At 48.4% G+C, this 24924-nt stretch overlaps 4 protein-coding genes and 1 pseudogene across 5 annotated transcripts; 2 read left to right on the forward strand and 3 right to left on the reverse strand.

Moving 5' to 3' along the window:
- The first annotated feature begins 501 nt into the window (after positions 1-501).
- LOC134035391 (fat storage-inducing transmembrane protein 1-like) lies at positions 502-1740 on the forward strand (annotated as a pseudogene).
- Positions 1741-2107: 367 nt separating this feature from the next.
- Positions 2108-5246, reverse strand: psme1 (proteasome activator subunit 1). The gene is made up of 12 exons (XM_062479965.1): positions 5118-5246; positions 4970-5013; positions 4623-4655; positions 4466-4528; positions 4243-4344; positions 4010-4073; positions 3603-3700; positions 3448-3516; positions 3291-3358; positions 3140-3194; positions 2946-3032; positions 2108-2357 (listed from the first exon to the last, which is right to left on the reverse strand). Exons 2-12 carry the CDS (start codon positions 5006-5008, stop codon positions 2277-2279), a joined length of 759 nt encoding a protein of 252 aa, XP_062335949.1. The 5' UTR covers positions 5009-5013; positions 5118-5246; the 3' UTR covers positions 2108-2276.
- A 2239-nt stretch (positions 5247-7485) lies between these two features.
- Positions 7486-15311, forward strand: pck2 (phosphoenolpyruvate carboxykinase 2 (mitochondrial)). Its single transcript, XM_062479458.1, has 10 exons — positions 7486-8175; positions 10430-10642; positions 10767-10951; positions 11185-11391; positions 11512-11699; positions 11791-11953; positions 12139-12354; positions 12813-12950; positions 14061-14156; positions 14243-15311. Exons 1-10 carry the CDS (start codon positions 8144-8146, stop codon positions 14710-14712), a joined length of 1908 nt encoding a protein of 635 aa, XP_062335442.1. The 5' UTR covers positions 7486-8143; the 3' UTR covers positions 14713-15311.
- si:dkeyp-28d2.4 (myelin-associated glycoprotein) lies at positions 15206-19288 on the reverse strand. Of its 2 annotated transcripts, none has more exons than XM_062479460.1 (7): positions 19061-19288; positions 18016-18390; positions 17412-17720; positions 16904-17161; positions 16530-16614; positions 16399-16459; positions 15206-16085 (listed from the first exon to the last, which is right to left on the reverse strand). In XM_062479460.1, exons 1-7 carry the CDS (start codon positions 19122-19124, stop codon positions 15846-15848), a joined length of 1392 nt encoding a protein of 463 aa, XP_062335444.1. In that variant the 5' UTR covers positions 19125-19288; the 3' UTR covers positions 15206-15845. The 2 variants fall into 2 exon arrangements, with proteins under 2 accessions (XP_062335444.1, XP_062335443.1); XM_062479459.1 differs by having other exon boundaries at positions 16375-16459.
- Positions 19289-20099: 811 nt separating this feature from the next.
- On the reverse strand, positions 20100-24741 carry fen1 (flap structure-specific endonuclease 1). The gene is made up of 12 exons (XM_062479454.1): positions 24646-24741; positions 24389-24502; positions 24059-24161; positions 23817-23919; positions 23642-23705; positions 23152-23261; positions 22494-22630; positions 22266-22332; positions 21282-21413; positions 20870-21021; positions 20483-20597; positions 20100-20372 (listed from the first exon to the last, which is right to left on the reverse strand). The coding sequence occupies exons 2-12, from the start codon at positions 24468-24470 to the stop codon at positions 20295-20297; spliced, it is 1143 nt and encodes a 380-aa protein (XP_062335438.1). The 5' UTR covers positions 24471-24502; positions 24646-24741; the 3' UTR covers positions 20100-20294.
- Between the last annotated feature and the right edge of the window lie 183 nt (positions 24742-24924).

The following is a 24924-nucleotide window of genomic DNA, read 5'->3' on the forward strand; positions in this document are numbered from 1 at the left end:
GGATGTACACCACCTGCAACCGCGTGACCTACGGTCCAGTTCTCTGACCGTTGAGCAGGTTGGTTCTCTTGTGTCCCATCAGGGCTTGAAGCTGCACTACGAGGCAGAGAGACGGTTCTCTTGTGTCCCATCAGGGCTTGAAGCTGCACTACGAGGCAGCGAGTCTGGTAAGTTTCTGTAAAACATACTTTTTACCCCCAAAAATTGGGAGATTTCTGCCTCTATTATTTTTACAGCGGCGGTATATTCTGACAGGAAAGCCGAGAGGGAGGACGACATGCAGTAAAGCAAAACTCAACTTGGCCTGAAAGCGTGGACACTGACAGCAAGGCTGCAGCAAATGAACATTTTGACATCAACCAGAAATCCCACCAGGCGGCTGGTGAACTCCGCCGGGTAGGGAGGCTTGGTCTGAGCCTCCTCACCTGGGTGCTGCTGGTACTGACAGACCTGGCGGCTGGCCTCCTGCGTTGTTCACTGTTCAGGTGTCATTTTGACCTGATGGTTTCTGGAGTGCTGCCGGCTCTGGGGCCCTGGGTGTCCAGGAACAGCATCTTGGCCAACAGGAACCACTTCCTCTACAGGTCAGTACAGGCTGTTGTTATGACAACAAACCATTCAGTACTGTTTCTCCTCGGTCTTCTGTGACATTGGTTATGGAAAAAAGTTGCTAATTACTTTTTTGTGAGTGTAAATAATACAAATTTAGAGTTGATTTTTGTAAAGAAATCTCAACATTGATTCAACTCCTGTGTTCCATCTCGCATCCAGCAGTGTTCTGTCTGACCAGTGGTGAAAATCTGTTATCAATTTTGGGGGGGACAATTATGACATTTTCTCAAGAGCAATCCCTGAGGGGGACACAAATTACTGCTGTTACACATAGCCTACATTGTAATATGTTAAATGTATATTATTAATATTATTGAAATGGTCTATGTTTACAGTGATATATTGGGGGGGACAGATCATATTTTTCCCAGGATGGGGGCGGGGGGTCCTGTCCCCCGTGTCCCCCCCGGGATTTCCACGTATGTGTCTGTAAAACCTGACTTCTCCCTCCAGGAAGTTCCTTGATTCCTGCATCTCTGGACCTGCATCTCCACCAGCTCCTTCGTCTTCATCCTCTCCTTCTCCCTCCGGCCCTCCCTCGCTCTCTCCCTCCCCCACCTCTCCAGGGTGGCTGTCACCGGAGCCATGTGGTGGGGGTGTGTCTGGCTCCTGGCCTGGCTGGAGGACGCTGCAGGGAGCTGCTACTAACCCCTTCCCCAGGCTGGGGGCCTGTCCCCGGGGCGGGGTGCAGTGGGCCAGCCCCTGCTGCTCCTCCCGGGGCTGAGCAAGGCCTCCTGTCTGAGAGCAGGCCTGCTGTGGCGTGGTTGGCATCTGTGTGAAGACACGCTCCTCCTCTGTCTGTGCTGCCTGGTCCTGCTCTGTCTGTGCTGCCTGGTCCTGCTCTGTCTGTGCTGCCTGGTCCTGGCTGAGGAGGGCTCCGCGTTCAAACCCCGCCTGGCCCTGGGGAAGCCCTGGGGGAACCCACTGCGCCTCCTCTTTCTGCTGTGTGTCTCCCTGCTGGCTCTGTGGCTCAGCCTGCTGGTCTGCCTGCTGGCTCACCTCCCACAGTTCCCCTCCCAGCTGTTGGGGGGCGCTGTAGGGTGCCTGATGTGGATGGGCCTGTACCGGGGGTGGTGCTGCCTGGGGCCAGGCTGGTGGTGGGGAGGCCGGTGTGGCCCCACAGCGTGATATGATAGCCCTGCCGCAGGGGCCTGCACTGTAGAGATGTCTGTGGGGGTCAGGGGTCATAGAGCTGTGTTGGCTGCCAACTCTCCCTCATCTGATGTGAGGTCACACTTCAGCTTCTCTCCCCGTCAGACTCTATGCTTTTAATCTCTCTGAAATGTTAGTCCTCATTCCTTAGAGAAGGATTCACGCATGGGAAACTGTCTCATGTCACCTTAAATTATATTTAATATAATTAATACCTCACCCCCATGGCAGAAGAATTGGACGGATCACTCAAGGCTTATTCATTAGTATAGGTAAACGATTGATCTGTTTTCACTTTCACATAATTTAAAACTTAGGCAACAAAAATTGGCAATTCACAGAGTAACAAGAAATCTCACAGATTTATTTTGTAGTCTGATAATGGTTAATACAGCACTATTTACTAACGGCTGGGGAAATGAAAATGTGAATCTAAACACTACTGAGTCAGTGTCTCTATATATCAGATCGTCAGTGGTATTTCAAATGAACACATCTGGAGTGTGTGTGTCTCAGTAGATGAGGGCCTTGCTGTCTCCTCTGGGCTTCTTGATCTTGTCGTAGTTCTTGTTGATGATGTCAAACAGCACAGCCTGGACAGCAGCAGGAGAGAACAGCATCATGACATCACCAGCCTTTCATCTCCGCCCAACAGCCTCTTCAACACACATCAGAGGAACGCAGCAGGGGGCAGACCTTCCACCAGAAACACTGAACAGGAGAACGGCTCCATCTGCTAGATAACTACAGGCAGATATAACTACAGGCAGATAAAACTACAGGCAGATATAACTACAGGCAGATATAACTACAGGCAGATATAACTACAGGCAGATATAACTACAGGCAGATATAACTACAGGCAGATTAATGACATCACTGAGTCATGGAAAGTTTTGGTCCTCAAATAAAAGATCCTAGAACACCTCTGTAATACATTCTCCTGTGAAATCTATACAGCGGTGCCTAGCAAATTTAATTTAAATTTATTCCCTTCAATGAAATGTAATTTTATATTTTCGAATTGTTGAACGTTGCATCTGTTCAGTGTACTCAATTGACTCCTTTGTTCGTGTGGCGAGGGCTCCTCCCCTGGTCACTGCTAACAGCTCTGCATGGCCACAACCTGCTGGAGGGGGGAGGAAGTACGAGGAGGGAAACAGGAAGTGACCCGGGCTTACGTATGTGTTGCGTATCTCCAGGACCACGACTCTCAGCTCACAGTACTGGGACTGGTCCAGCTCATGCACCAGCTGTCTGTAGTCTCCCTGGAGACCACGGAACACAAGTCAGGCCAGCAGGTGATTGTGTACATGTGTATACTGTACACACACACGTATACTGTACAATTACACACACATGCAGGAATACTGACCACGTGAGGTTGTTTGGATGCTTTGGCCACAGCATCGCCCCTCTCGCTGTAGTACCTACGCACACCAGAACATGTCAGCAGATTCACACACACACATCACACACACACCAGATCATCAGTTAACAGCACTGTTCTCAGTATCACATCTTACTTGGAGATCTGCGTCTGGAATCCCTCGATCTTGGTGCGAGTGTTGGTCAGAAGCTCAAACACCTTCTCCTGTGGAGCAACATGTAGGAATATTAGGATCAGAAATGTGCAGTTCAACAGTGTTTTGGTGGTCATGGTGACGCATCCTAACAGCTCACCTGCACAGCCACGCCAAAGTTGTTTCCATCCTCGATCTTGGGAATCTGGAGCTGAACCCACATGGACACCTGGGAGCACAGGAACACATAAATACATTTAAATATGATTCATATCCTTTCACGATTTACTCTCTGCAGTGAGGTAAACAACTGACTGTGTTGAGCTTCTCCTTGAGGGTCTGGATCTGAGGCCTGATCTCCTTCAGCAGACGCTCCACCCTCTCGTTGCAGGCGATGGGGCCGCAGGGAGGACCTGGAGGAAGACCACAACCCCGTCTTTATGTCCAATATAATGTAGCACTTCTGTAATGCAGCAAACTACTACTTAACAGACTCCACCCAATCCCTGCTGTGAGTCCATCAACAATGGCTTTTATACATCGTGGAACACCCCCACCCTTTCCAAATATAAATCACTGCCTCACTGTTAGACTGAGAGATCACATGACAGTGAGAACAGGAGTAGTCTTGTGCCAGTTACACAAAAACAAAATACATGAGATGTATATTAGTATTGTTCTACTGGAGCAGCAGCGTGGTAGCACCATGTTCCTCCTCTCACCTGCATCCTCCTCATCCTTGTCTTCCTTGTCTTCCTTGCCCTTCTTGCCCTCCTTGGCTTCCTTCTGCAGGATCCAGAGAAGAGGGGTCAGTACAGAGCCTCTGGCTAGAAGCTAACACTAGAGCATGGATAGGAGGGTGTGTGTGTGTGGGGGGGAATTGTGTGTGGATTTCTGTGTATGCGTGTGTGTGTGTGTGTGTGTGGGGGTATGTCAGAGTGTGTGGTGTCTCCACCTCCTCCTTCCTCTTCCTCTTGGCCTCCTCCTTCACAGGGTCAGGGATGGGGATATCCAGAGGAGCCTTCAGGGTCACCAGGTTATCCAGGCTCAGCGAGCTCTGAAGAACATCCACACCAACATCACAATATCATAAACACCCTGACTTAATGTCTCCTGTGTGTCTAGAGCGCTTGTGTTCCTGCCGCTGGAGCAGCAGGTGTCTTCTTCAGCCTTCTTACCTTCAAGAGCATCTCCATCTCTACGATCTTCTGAGGGAAGAAGCCTGTGAGCAGGGTCTCTGCCTGTATCACACAGCGGACAGATGGGTTTTCTAAATATGAAAAGCTCTTAGTTACGCATGATGAAGTGCTTAAGTTGTTCAAACTGGCTATGTACCTCCTTGGTAAGTTGCTTGCAGAAGTCATCGACCTGTAGTGTGGTATTTGGAGAGGAGGAGAGTGGTCACTGTATCACTGATATCACACTTACCAGACACCCAACTCTGACTGTGTCCGAGTTGTCTGACAGGTAGTTTCACTCCACTGCGGGGTAGACGGGTCGAGTTCCAGCTGGTGATCTCATGGCCTAACACTTTACTATCAGTTAGCTTAACACACGGTGAACTATGCTCCTAAAACTCTGCCTAGGCACACTATGCTGTTTAGGTATCTATCTCGGCTGTCGACGATTTCATTTAGTTACTTTGAAGTGAGTTTAAAAGAAGACAACGTCGCTATTCTTACCTGTTTCTTCGACTCCGGGCGGATGTCTATGGATGTCATCGTTTCTTTTAATGAAAAGGGAAATCACTTTAAGTTGTGTACACAATTACACATTGTCACAACAATATCGTGCAAATACACACAACTGTGTGAGAAATTAGTGGTTTACCTGTTAATTGTGAATGATGCACAGCACGGAAAAGCAGTCGTTGTTAGTCAGCATTAAAAACTGAAAATGAAAGTAAGGATATTTCCGTACTTTCCAGGTTGGCACGGGGTTCGCGTTCATCATGTGGCATTGTGGGACTTGAAGTTTCTGAGGCTTAAAATCATTGGCAGATGTTTCAGTGTGATACATTTACCAGACAAATAAATCAGTGCAAATTATTCTCAATTACACTGGGTGGTAAAATAACTTCGATATGTTGACATGGTCTGCGGTTCCCAGTGTGTCCGCTAAGGAATGCGCTCCTATCAACTTTTGAACGTAGTATATTGAACCTGAAACATCCTCGTGCATTTAACCGCTATTCGCGTTAAAGGTTTGGGAAGGTGAAACATCTCACTGGTGAATAAACTAGAGTATGGATACGGTTTCTTATTGCTTTTACTCGGTTTTACATAGAACATACTAAAACAAACTATTAGACTTTCCTCTTGGTGAGTGTAGGTCTACAAATTGACAAACATTTTATAACAATATTCTAGTATCGCGTTCAGTATTAATGCACTTGCAAACGTAGTGTTAAGCAGTGATGCTGTCGGCACACGAGACCCTCACTGTCAACAGAGCAGGGAGACCAGGAACCGGATGTTTTTGCTACTCTGTAACTGCTATACCATTGCAGTTGATTGGAAAATGATTAACTCTCATAAATGCCTAACTAATTTAATCTGAAATTAAATTAAATGTATGACCATATCCCAAATTGTTAAAATGGTTAAGTATTGTTGAACCATTAAAAATAGCGTTTGAGAAAATCCTCAGTACGAGCATTATGAATGTAGCTTATAATAAATGTTGAACAGTATTTATTAGTGATATCGGTCTCATAGAGTGGTGGTTTAGTGCTTTGGTTATCTGCCACATCATTTATAACCATCTGGGTGTTTGTTAATATTGTGAGCAGTTAATTGTTCCTTTGCTTTGTGCTTGTATGATTACATGTCATTGAAATATGCTAGAGTTACATGCAATAAATTACAATAAATTGTGGACTTTTTTGGACTGATTTAATCCAAAGGGTGAAAGCTGAAGTGTTTTAATTATTGATTGAAGTGATTGAGTGAGAGATCTAGAAAGTTGTTTTCTGTCATTTCAAACTTGTTTGTGAAAGACTCAAAGGTCAAAGGAAGTGCAAAGGTCTGAAAGTCTGTGGAGCCGAAGGGAGGGTGGGGAGGGAGGGTGGGTGGGGGAGGAGGGAGAGGGGAGGGTGGGAGAGGAGAGGAGGAGGAGGGGTGGGAATGGGGAGAGGACATCAGAAAAGGATCTCCCTCCCTTTGGCAAACTTTATATGGTATCAAATTCACAACTGAAACTCGTATGCAAAATTGAAATCACGTTCTTCACAGTAAGAAATTGTCCTGGTCTCTGTAGGGTTGAAGTGTAAAGCCTAGTTGAGCCTGCCTGTTCAGGAGATCCTAGTCTCAGTACAGCTGCAGCAACGCCACATACCACTCCAGGAGACAGAGCAGCAGTAAACCAGAAGGAGGGGGTTCTCCCAGCAGCAGTAAACCAGAAGGAGGGGGTTCTGAGCAGCAGTGAAACCAGAAGGAGGGGGTTCTGAGCAGCAGTGAAACCAGAAGGAGGGGGTTCTGAGCAGCAGTGAAACCAGAAGGAGGGGGTTCTGAGCATCAGTAAACCAGAAGGAGGGGGTTCTCCCGGCAGCAGTGAAACCAGAAGGAGGGGGTTCTGAGCAGCAGTGAAACCAGAAGGAGGGGGTTCTCCCGGCAGCAGTAAACCAGAAGGAGGGGGTTCTGAGCATCAGTAAACCAGAAGGAGGGGGTTCTGAGCAGCAGTGAAACCAGAAGGAGGGGGTTCTCCCGGCAGTAGTGGTACCAGAAGGAGGGGGTTCTCCCGGCAGTAGTGAAACCAGAAGGAGGGGGTTCTCCCGGCAGTAGTGAAACCAGAAGGAGCAGGTTCTCCCGGTTCAATTCTTTCTTTTGCCTTCGGCACTCCCACCCTCTCTTCATCCTGTTGACTATTTCTCCCAATTTAATGTTTCCTCTTGACCTGAATGTAGTGGACCATCCACTTACCCTACCACTCTAACCTATCCAGCCACCCCTGACAGGCTCGTGTTAACCAGAACAGACCCACATGCCCATTCTTTTTTTTTGTGCTTTAAAACAAATTATATATATTTTTTTTACAACGCATCAACAATATTGCCTGCTAGCTAATTGGTCCAATTAGGCCAGTTCTGAGTAAACAACTGAAACTGCATATATCCTTCCGCAGTACTATTTTTTTCAATGACTTTGCGTTTTTATTTTGCTGACTCTGCTCAGCTTTTCACAACACACTCGTACTGAGCTTTCAACTGACGAGGTCCATTGCCAATTTCTCAGCTTCTCTATCCCGTTCATTGCAACCCTTTAAAAACTGTCTCACTGTTCCGCGTATTTGGCCGCTGATACCGGAACTTCGAACTTGCATCATCCAGCCGGGTCGAGTTTTCCGGTGTCTGGACGGGATATTTGAATCATGAGGAAACTTGGTTGTATGAAGTAGTATTCCGTGTCTTCCTTGTCTCGCGTGTTTTCGTGTTTTAAAAGAACGCAAATTATTAAAAATGAGAACGCTCGCGGATTTTGTCGATGCTTGAACGAGACTACATCAATTTAAGTTATCGTAGTTTTCGTACTTAGACTGCGTTTGAGTCTCAGATTATACATTTTTTCCAGAGGCACATCTGCGTACATTGCACTAAGTATGTTTTGATCAGTAGGTAATTGAGCTACGACACATTTAACCTGTGTCAAGGTGTGCGTGCATGTTTGCGCCTGTGAACGTACACGTGTTACTAAGGGCAAGGTTCTCTCGGTAAGGTCTCTACCTCAGCATTCACACTGCTATCTCACCGATTCGATATGAGTTGTGATTGGTTCTGAAGTACACAAGACCACTTTCTGCCACTAGATCTTTTGAGTTTGTGAAACTTAATTCACTGCCACAGTTTGTGTTACAACAAGATGTCGTGTCTCATTCTCGGAGTTTTCAAACGGTGAGTATTTTCTTATTTCAGTCATATTTAGAGTGCACTATAAGATGTACTTTCTGACCCGGATAACTGTTTATAGTACTCCGAAACTACGGGGTACATAGTGTTCTATAGTTAACTTGACTACTGGTCGCGTTGCAACATTTCAACCCATTGATTGTGTTGTAGCCAATTATGCATACACAATATTTGCAATAAGTTGAAACAAATGTCAACCGAATCAGACTCTTTTGGATACGACCATTTGTTTTTGCAATCTACGCGAGATATGGCAATTGGCTCGTATCCTAGATAAACATCTTTATAGTTTTATGACAACACTCACACCGAACACACCCTACAGGTTTAATAAGTTTGTTTAAAAAGCCACACGTAGGACTTGAACTATAACTAGCCACCAACACTGCTAAACTAAACCTGACCAAACCAGCGCAACTAAGTACACTTAAAAATGAAGGATATTTCTTTAAGTCAATAAGTGCCATGTTGACATAAGAATAGGTTCCGAATCATATCCTAGTAGCATTCATTTCTCTGAATTTCTCTTCCCCCCCCCCCCCCAGGCTATCTGACCATGTTGCACAAAGTAGGCTAAATGTGAGCAGCCTTGCATCATGTTGTGTTTGCAGCTTGTCATTTGTGTGCTGTGTTCACAACTCTGTCTGAATGAACTGTCCTCACTGCATGTTTAAACCAGGATTCAGGCGACCCAACGTGATGCATGCGTGTGTTACGTGCGTGTGTTACGTGCGTGTAGTGCCCTCGGTGTTCTCCACAGACCTCAGGAACTGTTAACCGATAACTGGTAGGGGGAGTGTGGGTGTAACTGCTTGTGGTTCCTGGTGATTGGTTGACTTTTTCTGAAGGGGTGTTAGACTGGGGAATGGAACCGTGCAAAGCTCAACTAGTATCATGGGAGGAGGAGGGGGAGGAGGGGGAGGAGGGGGAGGAGGAGGAGGAGGAGGAGGAGGAGGAGGAGGAGGAGGAGGAGGAGGAGGAGGAGGAGGAGGAGGAGGAGGAGGAGGAGGAGGAAGGGAGGGGGGCGATCTCTGTTCCATTGTGCTCATCTGTTTCAGTCAGTGATCCAATGTGAGAAAATGCTCAAATCTGTTAGTTGTTAGTTACACAGAGAAGATCTCCACGAGGAGGGAGGGGTTCAGACTCAGCTTGACTTCAATCTCTGCTGCTCACACAACGAGAGTCTGTCAGAGGGGGGGGGTTGCCAGGGGGAGGAAGAGAGGTTAAAGGTCAAACGGGGGAAGCCATGTCTTGAAGCTTCAGAAGGTGATGTCCAGTCTCTCCGTACAGCAGACCTCCTGTTGCAGATAATTACATAGCAGTTAACAAGCAGCAGCTCGCTGGTAGTTAAGGGTGGCTTCAGTAAGGTGCTCCTTTAAGGATGTATGCTGAATTCAGCTTTTAACCTCCGTAAAGTGTCTTGAACAAAGGTCTTTCTTTCTCTGTGTGTGTGTGATGCAGTGGTCAGTGTGCGTGTCATGGTTGGATTGTATATTGGTTAAATGCTGGTCCTCATGTCTGAGCTGTGGTGTTATTGGCATGATGCCTGCTTTATCAGCAGCTAGTTATCTTCTCAGCATGTGCTTGTCGGCCTATGCCCTCTAGACCCTATCCTTAAGAGAGAGGGGGAGAGAGTGTGTGTGTGTGTGTGTGTGTGTGTGAACTTTAATGACTGTGCTGCTAGTTTGGACTGCATGTGCCCTCTGTCAGAGAGACTCTGAACTGAAGTAGAAACGTGTGATTCAAATTAGCCAGTCGACCCAAAACCACCAGTTAAAAATGTGAGTCACATTATACAGCAGATCCCGTGGAGTCAAATTAAATTTGAAGAAAAAAAACTTGAAAATCTTTTGTGAAATATAATGTTTTACGTTAGGTGGACTGGAGAGTAAACTCATCCTGTCTGGTGTTTCCAGCGAGAGGTTTCTCTCTGTTTAACAGCTTGACTTTAAGTTGTCTGACCCAACATCCTCCTCTCCAACCCTCCTGGCTCGAGACCAGAGACGCTCTGAGGTGATCTCTGGTGTTTCACCCTCTGTCACCATGAATGAATGAGGGAACAAATAAAAGTTCCCCTTAAACTGCATGTCATGGGGGTCCATATCTAAAAACATGAAACCAAACTGGAGGACAGCAGTGATGGGGTTCCACCACACAGATGCAGATCAAATGTACCTATAGAAAATCCAGTTTTTATCACCTTGAGTGTCTTCACCCTAACCTCCTCTGTGTCCCCCAGGCGAGGCTGTGTGGGGGCCGGGGTGGGGGTACGCTCCCTGGCCTCAATGCCCTCCCTGCCCTCCGCCGTGGCTGACTTTGTGAAGGGGGCGGTGGCCGAGTGCCAGCCCGCCCGTGTGCATGTGGTGACGGGCACGGCGGAGGAGACGGCCGGCGTCCTGGCCGGGCTGGAGAAGGACGGCATGGTGAAGAGACTGCCCAAGTACCACAACTGGTGAGGACTGCTCCCGGGGCCACGCTCTGCCCAGGGGGACAGGGGCTGTCTGCAGTCCAGCAAGCCACCCAGGTTGTTAAGATTAGACCCTGATGTGTGTGTGTGACCTTTCACCCGTGCCCAGCTGGCTGGCAAGGACCGATCCCAAGGATGTGGCGAGGGTGGAGAGTAAGACGGTGATCGTGACCCAGCACCAGCGGGACACAGTGCCCATCCCCAGCCCCGGAGCCAAGAGCCAGCTGGGCAGCTGGCTGAGCGAGGAGGACTTCCAGAAGGCCCGGCAGGAACGCTTCCCTGGCTGCATGGCTGGTACGGTTGGATCTCTGCCTCTCTCTGCCTCTCTCTGCCTCTCTCCGTTTCTGACAGATGTGGCCCAATGTTTCTACATACCTCCCCATCCTAAAAGCCCTGACAGGCTCAGGAGAGGTTCTGGTTTGACACCACTGCTCTTCCATGGGAGAGATTCCCTGTGGTGCTGGACTCACTTAGACAGCAGGCGCTAAGTAACAGTTCTGTGTGTCTCTGCTTGTGTCCCCCCCCAGGGCGTACAATGTACGTCATCCCGTTCAGCATGGGTCCTGTCGGCTCGTCTCTGTCCAAGATGGGCGTGCAGGTGACTGACTCCCCCTACGTGGTGGCCAGCATGGGCATCATGACCCGCATGGGCACGCCCGTCATGGAGAAGCTAGCGGAGGGGGCGGAGTTTGTACGCTGCCAGCACTCTCTGGGGCGACCCCTGCCTCTGAAAGGTACTGCTCACCTGTTTCTGGGTGGGGTAGCATCAGCTATTGGTGTGGTGTGTGTGTGTGAGGTCCTGGGAGGATCCTGTATTGCTTCCTGACCAGGCTTTCACCAACCTCTTCCCCCAGCCCCCCTGGTGAGCTCGTGGCCGTGTAACCCAGAGAAAGTGCTGATCTCCCACCTGCCAGACAGCCGGCAGATCCTGTCCTTTGGCAGCGGCTACGGGGGAAACTCCCTGCTGGGGAAGAAGTGCTTCGCCCTGCGCATCGCCTCCCGCATCGCCAAGGACGAGGGCTGGCTGGCCGAGCACATGCTGGTGTGTGTGTGTGTGTGTGGGGGCCCAGACTGTGACACGTAGATGAGCACTCTTTAACCATTTTTTACCTTCCTGTTTGTCCCTCCTCCAGATCCTGGGCATCACGAGCCCCCTGGGGGAGAAGCGCTACGTGGCGGCAGCATTCCCCAGTGCCTGTGGGAAGACCAACCTGGCCATGATGAAGCCTGCCATGCCGGGCTGGAAGGTGGAGTGTGTGGGCGACGACATCGCCTGGATGAAGTTCGACAGCCAGGGTATGGAGACTCTTATTCACACACACACACACACACACACATGCCAAAAGTAACTCCCTCACACAGACACACAAAAACACAAAACAGTCGGTTTCAGACTGGATATTTCTACCTGGGGCCTTGCAGTTTTTCCTGCGAGAGTCTGCAGTTGGACAGCAGTGGTGATGTGTGTCTCTGCTCTGCAGGGAAGCTGAGGGCCATAAACCCAGAGAATGGCTTCTTTGGCGTGGCGCCCGGAACCTCCATGAAGACCAACCCCCACGCCATGGCAACCATCTCCAAGAACACCGTGTTCACCAACGTGGGCGAGACCAGCGACGGGGGGGTGTGGTGGGAGGGTCTGGAGCCCCCAGCAGAGGGCGTGTCGCTGATGGACTGGCACGGCAAATCCTGGACGCCCGGTGAGCTACGAGGGGAGAAACCACGCCACCTGGTGGCCAGGGGACATGGGATGTTATTAGTTCTGTTGGAGTATTTCCATGCATGTTTAACTGCTCGCAACCTTGTACTGCTGCTAGAATATCAGTGTTTACATCACAGCGTTCAGTTCTGGTGTGTTCTGTCTCATCACTCCTCCCCCCCCCCTGCTCCTCCCCCCCCCTGCTCCTCCTCCCCCCCCCTGCTCCTCCCCCCCCCCCCCTGCTCCTCCCCCCCCCTGCTCCCCCCCCCCCTGCTCCTCCTCCCCCCCCCTGCTCCTCCTCCCCCCCTGCTCCTCCTCCCCCCCCTGCTCCTCCTCCCCCCCCCCCTGCTCCTCCTCCCCCCCCTGCTCCTCCTCCCCCCCCCTGCTCCTCCTCCCCCCCCCCTGCTCCTCCTCCCCCCCCCTGCTCCTCCTCCCCCCCCCCTGCTCCTTCTCCCCCAGGGGACTCCACCCTCTGTGCCCACCCCAACTCCAGGTTCTGCACCCCGGCCGCCCAGTGTCCCATCATCGACCCCCAGTGGGAGAGTGAGGAGGGGGTGCCCATCGATGCCATCATCTTCGGAGGCAGGAGACCAGAGGGTGAGGATGACTCTCCTCTTCCGCCTCCCTAAAAATGACAAAATATATAAAATCATGCTATATATTCCCCCCAAAAAGAGAGCTGTTTTCACACTGGCAATTCGCTTCTTGCTCGTCACCTCAAAAGTTCAATTTATTTGCACAACGTTGCCCTTGTTATGTACACTGGATCCACTGTGTTGATGAGTACACTGGATCCACTGTGTTGATGAGTACACTGGATCCACTGTGTTGATGAGTACACTGGATCCACTGTGTTGATGAGTACACTGGATCCACTGTGTTGATGAGTACACTGGATCCACTGTGTTGATGAGTACACTGAATCCACTGTGTTGATGAGTACACTGGATCCACTGTGTTGATGAGTACACTGGATCCACTGTGTTGATGAGTACACTGGATCCACTGTGTTGATGAGTACACTGGATCCACTGTGTTGATGAGTACACTGAATCCACTGTGTTGATGAGTACACTGGATCCACTGTGTTGATGAGTACACTGGATCCACTGTGTTGATGAGTACACTGGATCCACTGTGTTGATGAGTACACTGAATCCACTGTGTTGATGAGTACACTGGATCCACTGTGTTGATGAGTACACTGGATCCACTGTGTTGATGAGTACACTGAATCCACTGTGTTGATGAGTACACTGGATCCACTGTGTTGATGAGTACACTGGATCCACTGGCAGCGACTGATTGTGCTTGTGAGCAGCTCCATGTGGTGTTGCATATACTGTGCTAGCTGTGTTATGCTAGTTTAGTTTTGACTGGAAACACACTGACTCTACTCTGCCATAATAAACGCATGGAATAGGGTTCGCTTCTGTTGCTAGGCTACCTTTTCGCAGTGCCAGGTACACTGCCGGGCCTGTCACGTGACTTCCTGTCACGTGACTTCCGTTGAAAGTGAATGGGAGGCAAAATGTAGATCTACCTCCCCCCTGAAAAAAGTCCCAGGGGAAACACTGAAGGTCTTCTTCTATTGTTAGATGTTAGGAAAGCTAATAGGATCAGCAACAATGTCACTGTGGCCCCCCTGGCCCCTGGCATGACCCCTGCTAATGCCTGACCTCTGACCCCGGTTCTGCTGTGTCCCAGGAGTCCCTCTGGTGTACGAGGCCTTCAACTGGCGCCATGGGGTGTTTGTGGGAGCGGCCATGAGATCTGAGTCCACAGCAGCAGCTGAACACAAAGGTACTGACACTTCCACATGCATCTGATCTTATAAAATGATGCAGAATGCTTTTCAAGGAAAATAAACATTTGTTTGACAATACCAGGGAAGGCCATCATGCACGACCCCTTCGCCATGCGGCCGTTCTTCGGCTACAACTTCGGAGACTACCTGGCCCACTGGCTGAGCATGGAGACGCGCCCGGGGCCCACCCAGCTGCCCAAGATCTTCCACGTCAACTGGTTCAGGAAGGACCCGGTGTCCGGATCTTTCCTCTGGCCCGGCTTCGGGGAGAACGCCCGTGTCCTGGAGTGGATCTTCAGGCGCTGCGGCCGCGAGCGCGAGGATGAGGCGGCCCGGAGGAGCATGGTGGGCTGGCTGCCCCAGGACGGCTCGATCAACGTCCAGGGCCTGGCCAGGGACGTGGATATGGCCGCCCTCTTCGACCTGCCCAAGGCATTCTGGGAGAAGGAGACCCAGGAGCTGAGGGCGTATTTCAGCCAGCAGGTGGGGGCAGACCTGCCCCAGCAGGTGGGGGAGGAGCTGGACGCGCTGGAGAAGAGGGTGAGGAACTGACCAGGAAGGAAGGATGAAGAGGTAACGAGCTAAATGATGGACGTTACACTACAGTGATGCTAACACGAGGGGACGGGTGGGGGGGGACGGGTGGGGTAAACTCAGGGCAGTCTTGGGAGGATACATGGAGATGTAAACTAAAGGTTGGAGATAGAATGGGAGGTAGAATGGTCTGAAAGGTTTCTCACTGCCTTATGCTGCCAGGTCACAGGGGTAGGAGATGAGGAAAGGCCTTCGTGGCTGTGGGGGAACATTGACGAGTCGTAGTGCCTTACTGACATTCTGCAACCAAGCTGAACGCTTGGATGTTTACCAGCTGCACCCCAAAGAATCACGTCTGACTTGATGAAGTTTGTGTGGTAGAAGAAGGCATGAACACTTGACTGTATTCAGGTCATTTCTCCTGAATGCTAATGCTGGCTTTATGTTCAAGAAGAAACGTATCCTATTAGCTCAGGGAAACATTGTAAAGGAATGCCATCGGGAAACAGGATGATTTGCAAGGTTGCCACTTTTATATTATTCCCAATTAAAAAGCATTAATGTTTACACCACATGTCACATTTTTGACCAATAAAAGCAAGAGATTTGAAAATGAATGTGAAAGTGTTTGAGTGCAATGAATAAATCTTTAAATTCATCTCCAGTGTTCTACAAAACATCCTGTGTCTACTATTAACATCGCTATGTAGAGTACATAACCCAATACATAATATATAAACAAATATTGCTGACTATTTTCTGGAGGCTAAATGTAAAATCAGTGTTGACCACTAGATGGATATCAGTGCATCACTGGTACATCAAAAGGAAGGTTTGTTGAGAAAGGCTTCAAGCTACTAAAATACCCAGCATGCCAGTGTAAAAGGAGACTGACATTGATATTGTTTCCTATAATTATACTATTTTAATAAAAAAATCAGATTGCGAGGAGCACTTCAGACACTGACCAACTATAAACCAATTCAACTCAAAAAGACTGACATTGATATTGTTTCCTATAATTATACTATTTTAATAAAAAAATCAGATTGCGAGGAGCACTTCAGACACTGACCAACTATAAACCAATTCAACTCAAAAGAACAAGTCAAAAAACACCTCATCCCCAAGGAGGACTTCATGGCAAATGATTATTTCTTGACTTGAGCGTAGAGGTCTTCAGGGTCCGGGGTGGGTGGCTGCCCCCCGCCCTTCCTGACCTCAGAGTACTCTGTGTCTTCTGAGCACTTCTCCAAATTCCTGTCGGCTTTGTGCTGCAGTTTGGAGAAGTCTATTTCACCATACTGGATCTCCTCAGACTGGCTGGGCGGTTCCTCTGCTTCCACAGGGACCCTGGTGGCGTGTGTCTCTTCACGCCCAACAGGCAGGGTCTGAAACACGGCACAGACGAGGATAAACTACCGCAGTTAAACGAGATGCTTCACCTGGCTCACAGCACACTGAGGGGCCATGTTACACTTCACAGGTTCCTTATAAGCCTGAACATTATACACACACACTGAGGAACCATATTACAGTTCTGTACCAAACTACACACACAACTTTATTTTCACCACTTCCTTGTTTTTGTTCAACTTACTACAATACAATATATTGTTGTATTGACTATTATTATATGTATAAGAGAGCGTGCTCGCCTGTATAAGAGAGCGTGCTCACCTGTATAAGAGAGAGCGTGCTCACCTGCTCTGACGGGCTGGCTGTCATCTTTGCTCCCCTGTCGACAGAACCGCTGGATTTTCTCCTAAAATAAATTTCATATAATTTAAGAGCATCAACTCGTCTACATGAAGATCTCTAGGGTCTTTCCTCACCAGACAGCCAGCAGAACGAGAACGAGGAGGAGCATCGCTGGAGACCCTCCTATGATCGCATAGTACAAGATGTTTGTCGGTTGTCCTATAAACAAACAAATAAACAGAACGTGAATATATGAAATTGTAAATGCTGTTACCTATCGTTTACACAACACGTGTTGTACCGAAATCGGTGACCTATCGAAAACTGTCCAGGGACCGCTGTTCTAATGGCTTGCCATACTGTTCAGCAAACGTTAGAGGTAAGGGTTCGAACATTCGCCGAACAGTACGGCAAGCCATTTGAACCGCGACCCCTGGTCAGTTTTCGATAGGTCACCGATTTCGGTACAACAGTGCGGCTGACTTCTATTGATGCATATAGGGCCTACCTCTAATCGTCAGCTGAACCTCAGGTGAACTCTGCTGGCCAAGGTGGTTTCTGGCCACGCAGATATAGCTTCCCTTCTCAGCTTCGGTCACTTTGATGGTGAGGGTGTCTCCAACACCAACTGACGTGTTTCCACTGATCCTGACCCAGCTGAAGTTACTGACCGGAGGGTTAGCGCTGCTGGTGCAGGTCAGAGTCACGTTGCTACCTGACACCAGATCAGTTGGGTGGATGGAAGCGGAGGTATTTTTGGGAGAAACTGATGGAGAGGGGATTCATAAGACAGGAATGATGATCCAGTCTCTGCTCATTCAAGTAGACGAAGAATGTTAGAACAACATGCTACTGATGCGTCATGTTTTATCACTCAAACCAAAACAAACAATAATGTTACAGCATTACACGCTATGAAATAACTATTCTTGTAACGTGGATGCTCTTCTGTAAATATAAAATAGGAGGATGGATGGATGGATGGACGGATGGACAAACAGATACATATAACTTACATGAAACATTGAGAGTCACAGTTGCTTCTGATGCCTTGGTCTTCTGACTGTTAGTTGGATAGAGAGCTTTACAGGTGATGTTCGTCCCATGGTGATGGGCAGCGGTAGTGAAGTTCACCGTGAGCTGGGCTGACTTGGTTCGGTCTGAATTCTCCTGCAGTGTTTTGACTGTAGCTGTCCCCTTTGGACCAGTCCATTTCAGCTCAGGGGGGAGTGTGGGGCAGGGTGCCACAGCAGAGCAGGTGACAGAGACAGAGACACCCTCCTTCAGACTCTCTGGGTCGGTGATGGTCGGTCTGGGAGGCACATCTGAAGAACATTACAAAGTTATGCCATCTACCATCTACTAGACCTTCAGTCACTTAGAGGAATATCAACATGTATCATTTCATATTCAGACAATGGTGTGAGTTGTTATTGAGGATCCAGATAATGTTGTAGGCCTAATCTACGCATTAAAGCTATTAAATAGTTACATTGTAGAAAATAAAAAAGGGTGCCATCAATTGTTAAATATTTAAAAGTTTTGTGACACAAGTATAGGCTACTAAAAGGATGCCAACGATACAAAACTGTGAAGAAAGTCTGTTCAACATTCTCTTACCGTCAACTTTTATTTTACAAGCATTTTGATCGGCTGTTGCTCTGAATGATGGGTCCTCTAATCTGAAGTAGTAGGAGTTTACATGATTTTGCGTTATATTGTCGAGGAATGAGGTGCAGTTTCTCTCTGTGAGGTTTCCGACTATCTTCATTGAGTAGCTGTTGTTCAGGTTACTGCTATTGTAGATGACATTCTGTGGAAACTTCCCAAAACGTGTATCGTTGATAATCCAAACTCCTTTTGAGTTCAATGTTAAGTTTGGTAGAGATGTGGTAGTGGCATTAAAGAGACATGGGATTAGCACGCAGGAGCCTGACAGGGCTGTGATGCTGCCTGGCATCGCAGCAGTGAGACCAGGAGAATGAGCCGCAGCACCTGCAACAGGGACGCGCGCATTAGTGATGGGCATTTCGGCTCTTTTTCGTGAGCCGGCTCGTATGGCTCAGCTCACCAAAAAGAGCCGGCTCTTTTGGCTCCCGAACGGCTCTTTAAAAAATACATGTTTTAACTATGAATTTGACTATGATGGGTGTGAAAACAATTTTAATTAAATTATGAAATCATACTCGACCGTAACCACATATCTTTAAAAATGCATTGATTTATCATGGCTCTCCTCCGAGTTTTGACTACTCTCTGACTGTGTGAGTTGGCTCGGCCCTCCCTCATGCAGGATTGACAGGAACAGAATGTGAGGATGATCGTGTGCGCCTTTAAGACTACAAGTATTTTTTTGTTGTTCTTTGAATTAGTCAATTATTTTCAATACAATTAAAATTCATTATTTCATAATCATTTAGTTTTTATAGGCTGTATTAATCTATTAAAAATAGAGTCGGCTCTTCAGATATGCGAGCCAGCTGCCGACGTTCACCTTCAAGAGCCGGCTCTTAGAGCCGGATCGTTCGCGAACGACCCATCACTAGCGCGCATGATCAACCTCAAACCACAGCCGTTAAATAACAGAAAGTTGTTTTATCGTTCAAGTGTTCTTTACAAGTAACACATTAAAATACTTTTTGTTTTTGTTTGCATTTTAACTCACCTGACAGGAATAGAACGATGAGAAACATCCTATTCCAAATCTGATGTTCCATACAAGAACACATTTTAGAATGAGTAACAATCTCCCACTGTTAAAATACAGTTTGGATTAGAATGAATTTTTAAGAGCCCATACGGTTCCTCGTTAGAAAAGATGATACAATTATAATAAAATACAAATTTTAAAGGCTTGCCTCAATGCGACACCAACGGGAAGATAACCTGACGGAAGCTTTGACAAAATGTAAATTGAGCAACTTGTGTGAACGGAGTCATAAACAACTTCCCTTTACCCTGTGGTGTAGTTAGCTAAATAAGACATCTGATTGAGTGGGAATCAAACCTATATATTAACGTGTTTACCTAATACAATGGTCTTCATAAACAAAATTGTTCCATCAAAATAATAAAGATTAAGTTGAACTGAAGTTCTTAATGATAAAGTTAATACATTTATATTATTATATTTATCATTAAAACTTGTTTTCGGTCCAGGCCCATCTGTGAGTTATCTGTACTTGATTTTAATTTGTACTTTGAAACCAAAATACATAGTTAAAAGAACTTGATCAAAAATGTTTCTTTAACTTTTAAAATTTAATGTGATCAGTGTCCCTTCGATGTAATTTAATGTAATGCAATCAATGGTTTAATGCAATTTTTGATGTTTTTTATTTGTATTCAATCAACTTCTACAGTGTAACAGTGTGAGGGGAGATATACTGTGGGAGATTGAGTTGAGCGGCATCTTATTTTAGCGCAGCGCAGTTCCTCATTTTTAACTTCCGACAACAGAAACTGCTAAATTAGTCAATGAACCATAATAGATGCAAGATTAACATTGTACTAGAGCTGTCAGCAGATCATGGGTAACATTATGTAAACCTGGTTAAAATTGTTCACACGTCACAGTATTAATGGTGTCACTGCATATCACCATGTCTCTAGCACTTTGCATGAGCTGCCAGTACAGTAAATCACAACAATCATGTTGGTTAATGGCTACAGACAGAAATTGTACCAGAAAAAAACTACAATGATTCAAACAAGTTCTCCCAGAAGGCATTACAACTTTTATTCTAAGAAAAAAACATTTCATAAAACGTTTACTTCACATTCATAAAAAAACAAATTTCAACATAAAAAACAGTTGGTTCACAAAGGGCTTTTTTAGAGTTGATCAACTTCTTTCCTCCCCAGGACGCCCTACTGACAACTTCCTGCTTTGTCTTCCCTTATTTACCCTTCTTAAACTTCCCGGCCGTGGCTCCAGTCTTCAGCTTCTTCTTTGTGGATCCCTTCATCTCGGGCTCCTGAGCAGACGAGGGGAAGAGGAGGAGATGACCAACCCAGATACAAAACTGCTGAAACTCCACAGCCACACAGCACACCAGGAGCCAAGATGGCATCCGGTTGTCACTACCTTGCGTTTGGACGACAGAGATCCCGTGACGGAGAAGAAGGAGTCCAGCCGGCCTTGAGTGCTGCCCTGGCGGCTCTTCAGGATCTTCTTACAGCCGTTACGCATGCGGTCCTCACTGTCAACACACACACACACATTTGTTTTTCTATCCTAGTGGGGTCTGACCATTTACTTCCACTCAAAATTGTGTTCTCTCTAACCACTAACTTTTTAGGTAATTCACAGTTTTTACGCCTAAAAAAAGGATTTGAAGTCTCTTTGACAAGGTCCATTTTCTTGTCTCACTATACTTGTGAAGAGTTTAATGGTTCAAACAAGGTTAGTTAGACAAGACACACAAACAGGTCCAGCCCCGCAGCAGGGTGAGGAGAGAGGGAGGGGCCACACCTGAACTGTTTCTCTGCACACATGAACTGGACGAGTCCCTCCTCATCCGGCTCGCTCCACTTCAGCTCCAGGCAGGAGCAGTCCACCACGTCTGGGGTCAGGAACAGACCGCGCGCCTCCTTGTACAGCCAGTCCTCCGGTACAGGGTGCTTCTATACCAGAGGAGACAACAGTCACAGGTCAGAGTTCACAGGTCAGAGTTCACAGGTCAGAGTTCACAGGTCAGAGTTCTTAGAGGAGCAGACTCTCCCAGGTCAGCTGACAGCTTCATCACCATCAACAGCATGTGACCCAGCCTATGCAGTAGACTGCATTGTTGGTCTCAAAGGTTTATCCCGCTAGATGAGGGGAGCGGTGTGAGGATCCCTCTGTGGACCAATGAGTGAGGAGCGCTGTGTGTGTGTGAGCTCACGGATAGGTCGATGTTGTCGAGGATCTCCTCGATGGAGCCGTGCTGCCTGATGAGGTCCATGGCCCTCTTGGGCCCGATGCCCTTGATAGTGCCGCAGTAGTCACAGCCCAGCAGGATGCACAGATCTATGAACTGAGATGGAGGGGAGGGGGGCAGGAAGGGAGGGGGGGCAGATAACAGAGGGAGGGTTAACAGAAGGAGGGGAGGAAGTGTGGAGGGGGGAGGTGTGGAGTGGAGAGGTGTGGAGGGGGGAGGAGGTGTGGAGGGGGGAGGTGTGGAGGGGGGAGGTGTGGGGTGGAGGGGGGAGGAGGTGTGGAGGGGGGAGGTGTGGAGGGGGGAGGTGTGGAGGGGGGAGGTGTGGAGGGGGGAGGAGGTGTGGAGGGGGAGGAGGTGTGGAGGGGGAGGAGGTGTGGAGGGGGAGGAGGTGTGGAGGGGGAGGAGGTGTGGAGGGGGGAGGAGGTGTGGAGGAGGGAGGAGGTGTGGAGGGGGAGGTGTGGAGGGGGGAGGAGGTGTGGAGGGGGGAGGAGGTGTGGAGGGGGAGGTGTGGAGGGGGAGGAGGTGTGGAGGGGGGAGGTGTGGAGGGGGGAGGTGTGGGGTGGAGGGGGGAGGAGGTGTGGAGGGGGGAGGAGGTGTGGAGGGGGGAGGAGGGAGGAGGTGTGGAGTGGAGGGGGGAGGAGGTGTGGAGGGGGGAGGAGGTGTGGAGGGGGGAGGAGGTGTGGAGTGGAGGGGGGAGGAGGTGTGGAGGGGGGAGGAGGTGTGGAGGGGGAGGAGGTGTGGAGGGGGGAGGAGGTGTGGAGGGGGAGGAGGTGTGGAGGGGGGAGGAGGTGTGGAGGGGGGAGGAGGTGTGGAGGGGGGAGGAGGTGTGGAGTGGAGGGGGGAGGAGGTGTGGAGGGGGGAGGAGGTGTGGAGGGGGGAGGAGGTGTGGAGGGGGAGGAGGTGTGGAGGGGGGAGGTGTGGGGTGGAGGGGAGGTCATGCTGAGGTACCTGCTCGTGAGACAGACCGATGTCCTGCAGAATACGACTGAAATGGAACTCCTGGATAGGCAACTTCCTGTCAACGACAAATAATCTTCAGTGAGCTCAAAACAACCAAAAACAGGATACATCTTCTTTATACCTTTACATTACATTTAAGTACATCACATCTGAGTACATAACATTTTGTGAGTATGGGGGGAGGAGCTAAAGATGTGAGTATGGGGGAGGAGCTACTTGGCTTCGCTGGCGGTGAGGTGTCTGAGCAGGACGCCTGTCCCAAACGTCAGCCCGTCCATGTCCTCCGTCGCCGTGGCAAACACCTTCCCTGCTTTCACCAGAGCGGCACAGCTGGCCTCTGCTTCACACGGGGCCTGGAGGGAACATCACACCTGTCTCAGGTACACCACACCTGTCTCAGGTACACCACACCTGCCTCAGGTACAACACACCTGCCCCAGGTACACCACACCTGCCTCAGGTACAACACACCTGCCTCAGGTACACCACAGCTATCATCTTTACATTCACATATCTGAATATGTTCGACTTGTGGAAGGATGCAATAGCAGAGAGAGGAGAGGCTGGGGTTATAGAGGGGAGAGACTGGGGGTAGAGAGGGGAGAGGCTGGGGGTAGAGAGGAGAGGCTGAGAGTATAGAGGGCAGAGGCTGGGGGTATAGAGAGGAGAGGCTGGGGGTAGAGAGAGGAGATGCAGGGGGTAGAGAGAGATGCTGGGGGTAGAGAGAGGAGAGGCTGGGGGTAGAGAAGGGAGAGGCTGGGGGTATAGAGAGGAGAGGCTGAGGGTATAGAGGGGAGAGGCTGGGGGTATAGAGGGGAGAGGCGGGGGGTATAGAGAGGAGAGGCTGAGGGTATAGAGGCTGCTGGACTCCTACCTCTACGTACGGAACTCCCATGAGTGTAAGCAGCTTCTTACACTCATCGTTGTGTTGCCTGGTGACTTTCACCAGACGCTTGCTGAACTTGTCTATGTTCTCCTGCTCCCCTAGTGGTCAAGACAAGCATGTGTCAACCAGAGCTCCAAATTATTCTGTCCCGGGGACAATGAAAAACATGTCTGGGACAAATCACTAATATTTTTTAAACCTTTCAAAGCTTTTTTTCAAAAGTATTTTCAAACCTCTAGAAACATTTTGTAGAAAATATTTTTCCAACCTTCAGAAACTTTTTTACTACAGCCACACCAAGAATTGTGTTACCCCCAACATGAAACAAGAACATTGTGTATTCTATTGTGTGAAATTCAGACATTGATTTGAGCCCCGCGACTCTATGGAATGAGGTCATGTAAAAAGCCCTGGTGTCCCCCCCTGAGGTCATGTCTGTGAGGTGAAAGCTTCCATCAGCTGTAGAGGGTTCTCTCACCTGCTTCCTGAGCCTGGGCAAGTAGCTTCTCAGCCTCGGCTCTCCTCTCCCCTCTCTTCTCCAGCTGTCACACACACATAGAAAAATGAACAAGCTTAAGACGCAGACCTATGGCTGTTTGTAACATAAGAAACTGAAGGTACAAGCCAGGTACTAATATAACCCGAGAACACACCTCTCCTGACTTGAGCTGCGGAGGCTTGCCGTCAAACACGTACACCGGTTTAATACCGTTCTCCAGCATGCGGATGGTCCGGTAGAACATGCCCATCAAGTGGCTGCAGATACACAGGAAGAGAGGTAGAACAGGCCAGACACTAGTTAGCGATCAAGGATTACAATTATAAGTATATGCCCCCCAAAAAGGAAGTGGATACAGTGATTGTATGTGGAGACGAGAAATCACGAGATGGTTACCTGGTTGTCTCTCCGTCCTCGTTCTGGAGAACATTACCATCCTGTCTGACAGCGATGAGGAACTGATAGATGCACATGGACGCATCAATAGCGATCTTTCGCCCTGTGTTAAAACATCATACATGCAAAAACACGTTAGTCACAAAACCTTCGCCACCTAGCTAAACAACCTTCGTTGTAGCCGGTATGTTGTGTCGTACTTTGGAGTTGAACGCTGGTCAGCTAGCTAGCTGGCTAACTAGCCAAAGTGTACGGAAGCGAGACGTTCAGCGCATAGCAATCGATATAATGTAGCTTCTAACAACGCTGCTTAGAAATGGGTCTGTTTACCAAAGAAGTTCTTCATTTCTTGTTCTTTGATGGCACCTGGTGCCTGGTCGGCTATCAACTTAGCAAGTCCGTGAATTCCCATGGCGGTGGAGTTTCAGACACAAAACAAAAAAGCTGCAAAATAATGAGTCCGTTCATGCCGGATTACCTAAAATCTGCAGCGGGAAGTTTTAAATACACACTATCGTATTTTTTGACGAAGACAGAATGAGAGATTTCTTATAATGGAAAAAGACCCTTGTTTACAGCGGACTTACCCTTCCTCTGGAACGGTGGTGCAGAGATTATTTCGCGCGAAAATTACATCTAGACATTACAACAAGAGCTTGAGCGCATGACGCTATTGGAAGCAGTGTTATCGATGATGCGGTGTTGATTAACATGTCTGTGTCTTTGAAAGTGCCACCAAGACGTTCGATTGGTGAGATTCAGGAAAATCCGGTAATGAAAAAACTATAAATAAAGAATCAGAAACAAACATATTTGACATACAACGTTTAATTTATTTATTTCAATCTACAAATCACATATATACA

The sequence above is a fragment of the Osmerus eperlanus genome, chromosome 15 (genome assembly GCF_963692335.1).
Source record: "Osmerus eperlanus chromosome 15, fOsmEpe2.1, whole genome shotgun sequence".
NCBI lineage: Eukaryota > Metazoa > Chordata > Actinopteri > Osmeriformes > Osmeridae > Osmerus > Osmerus eperlanus.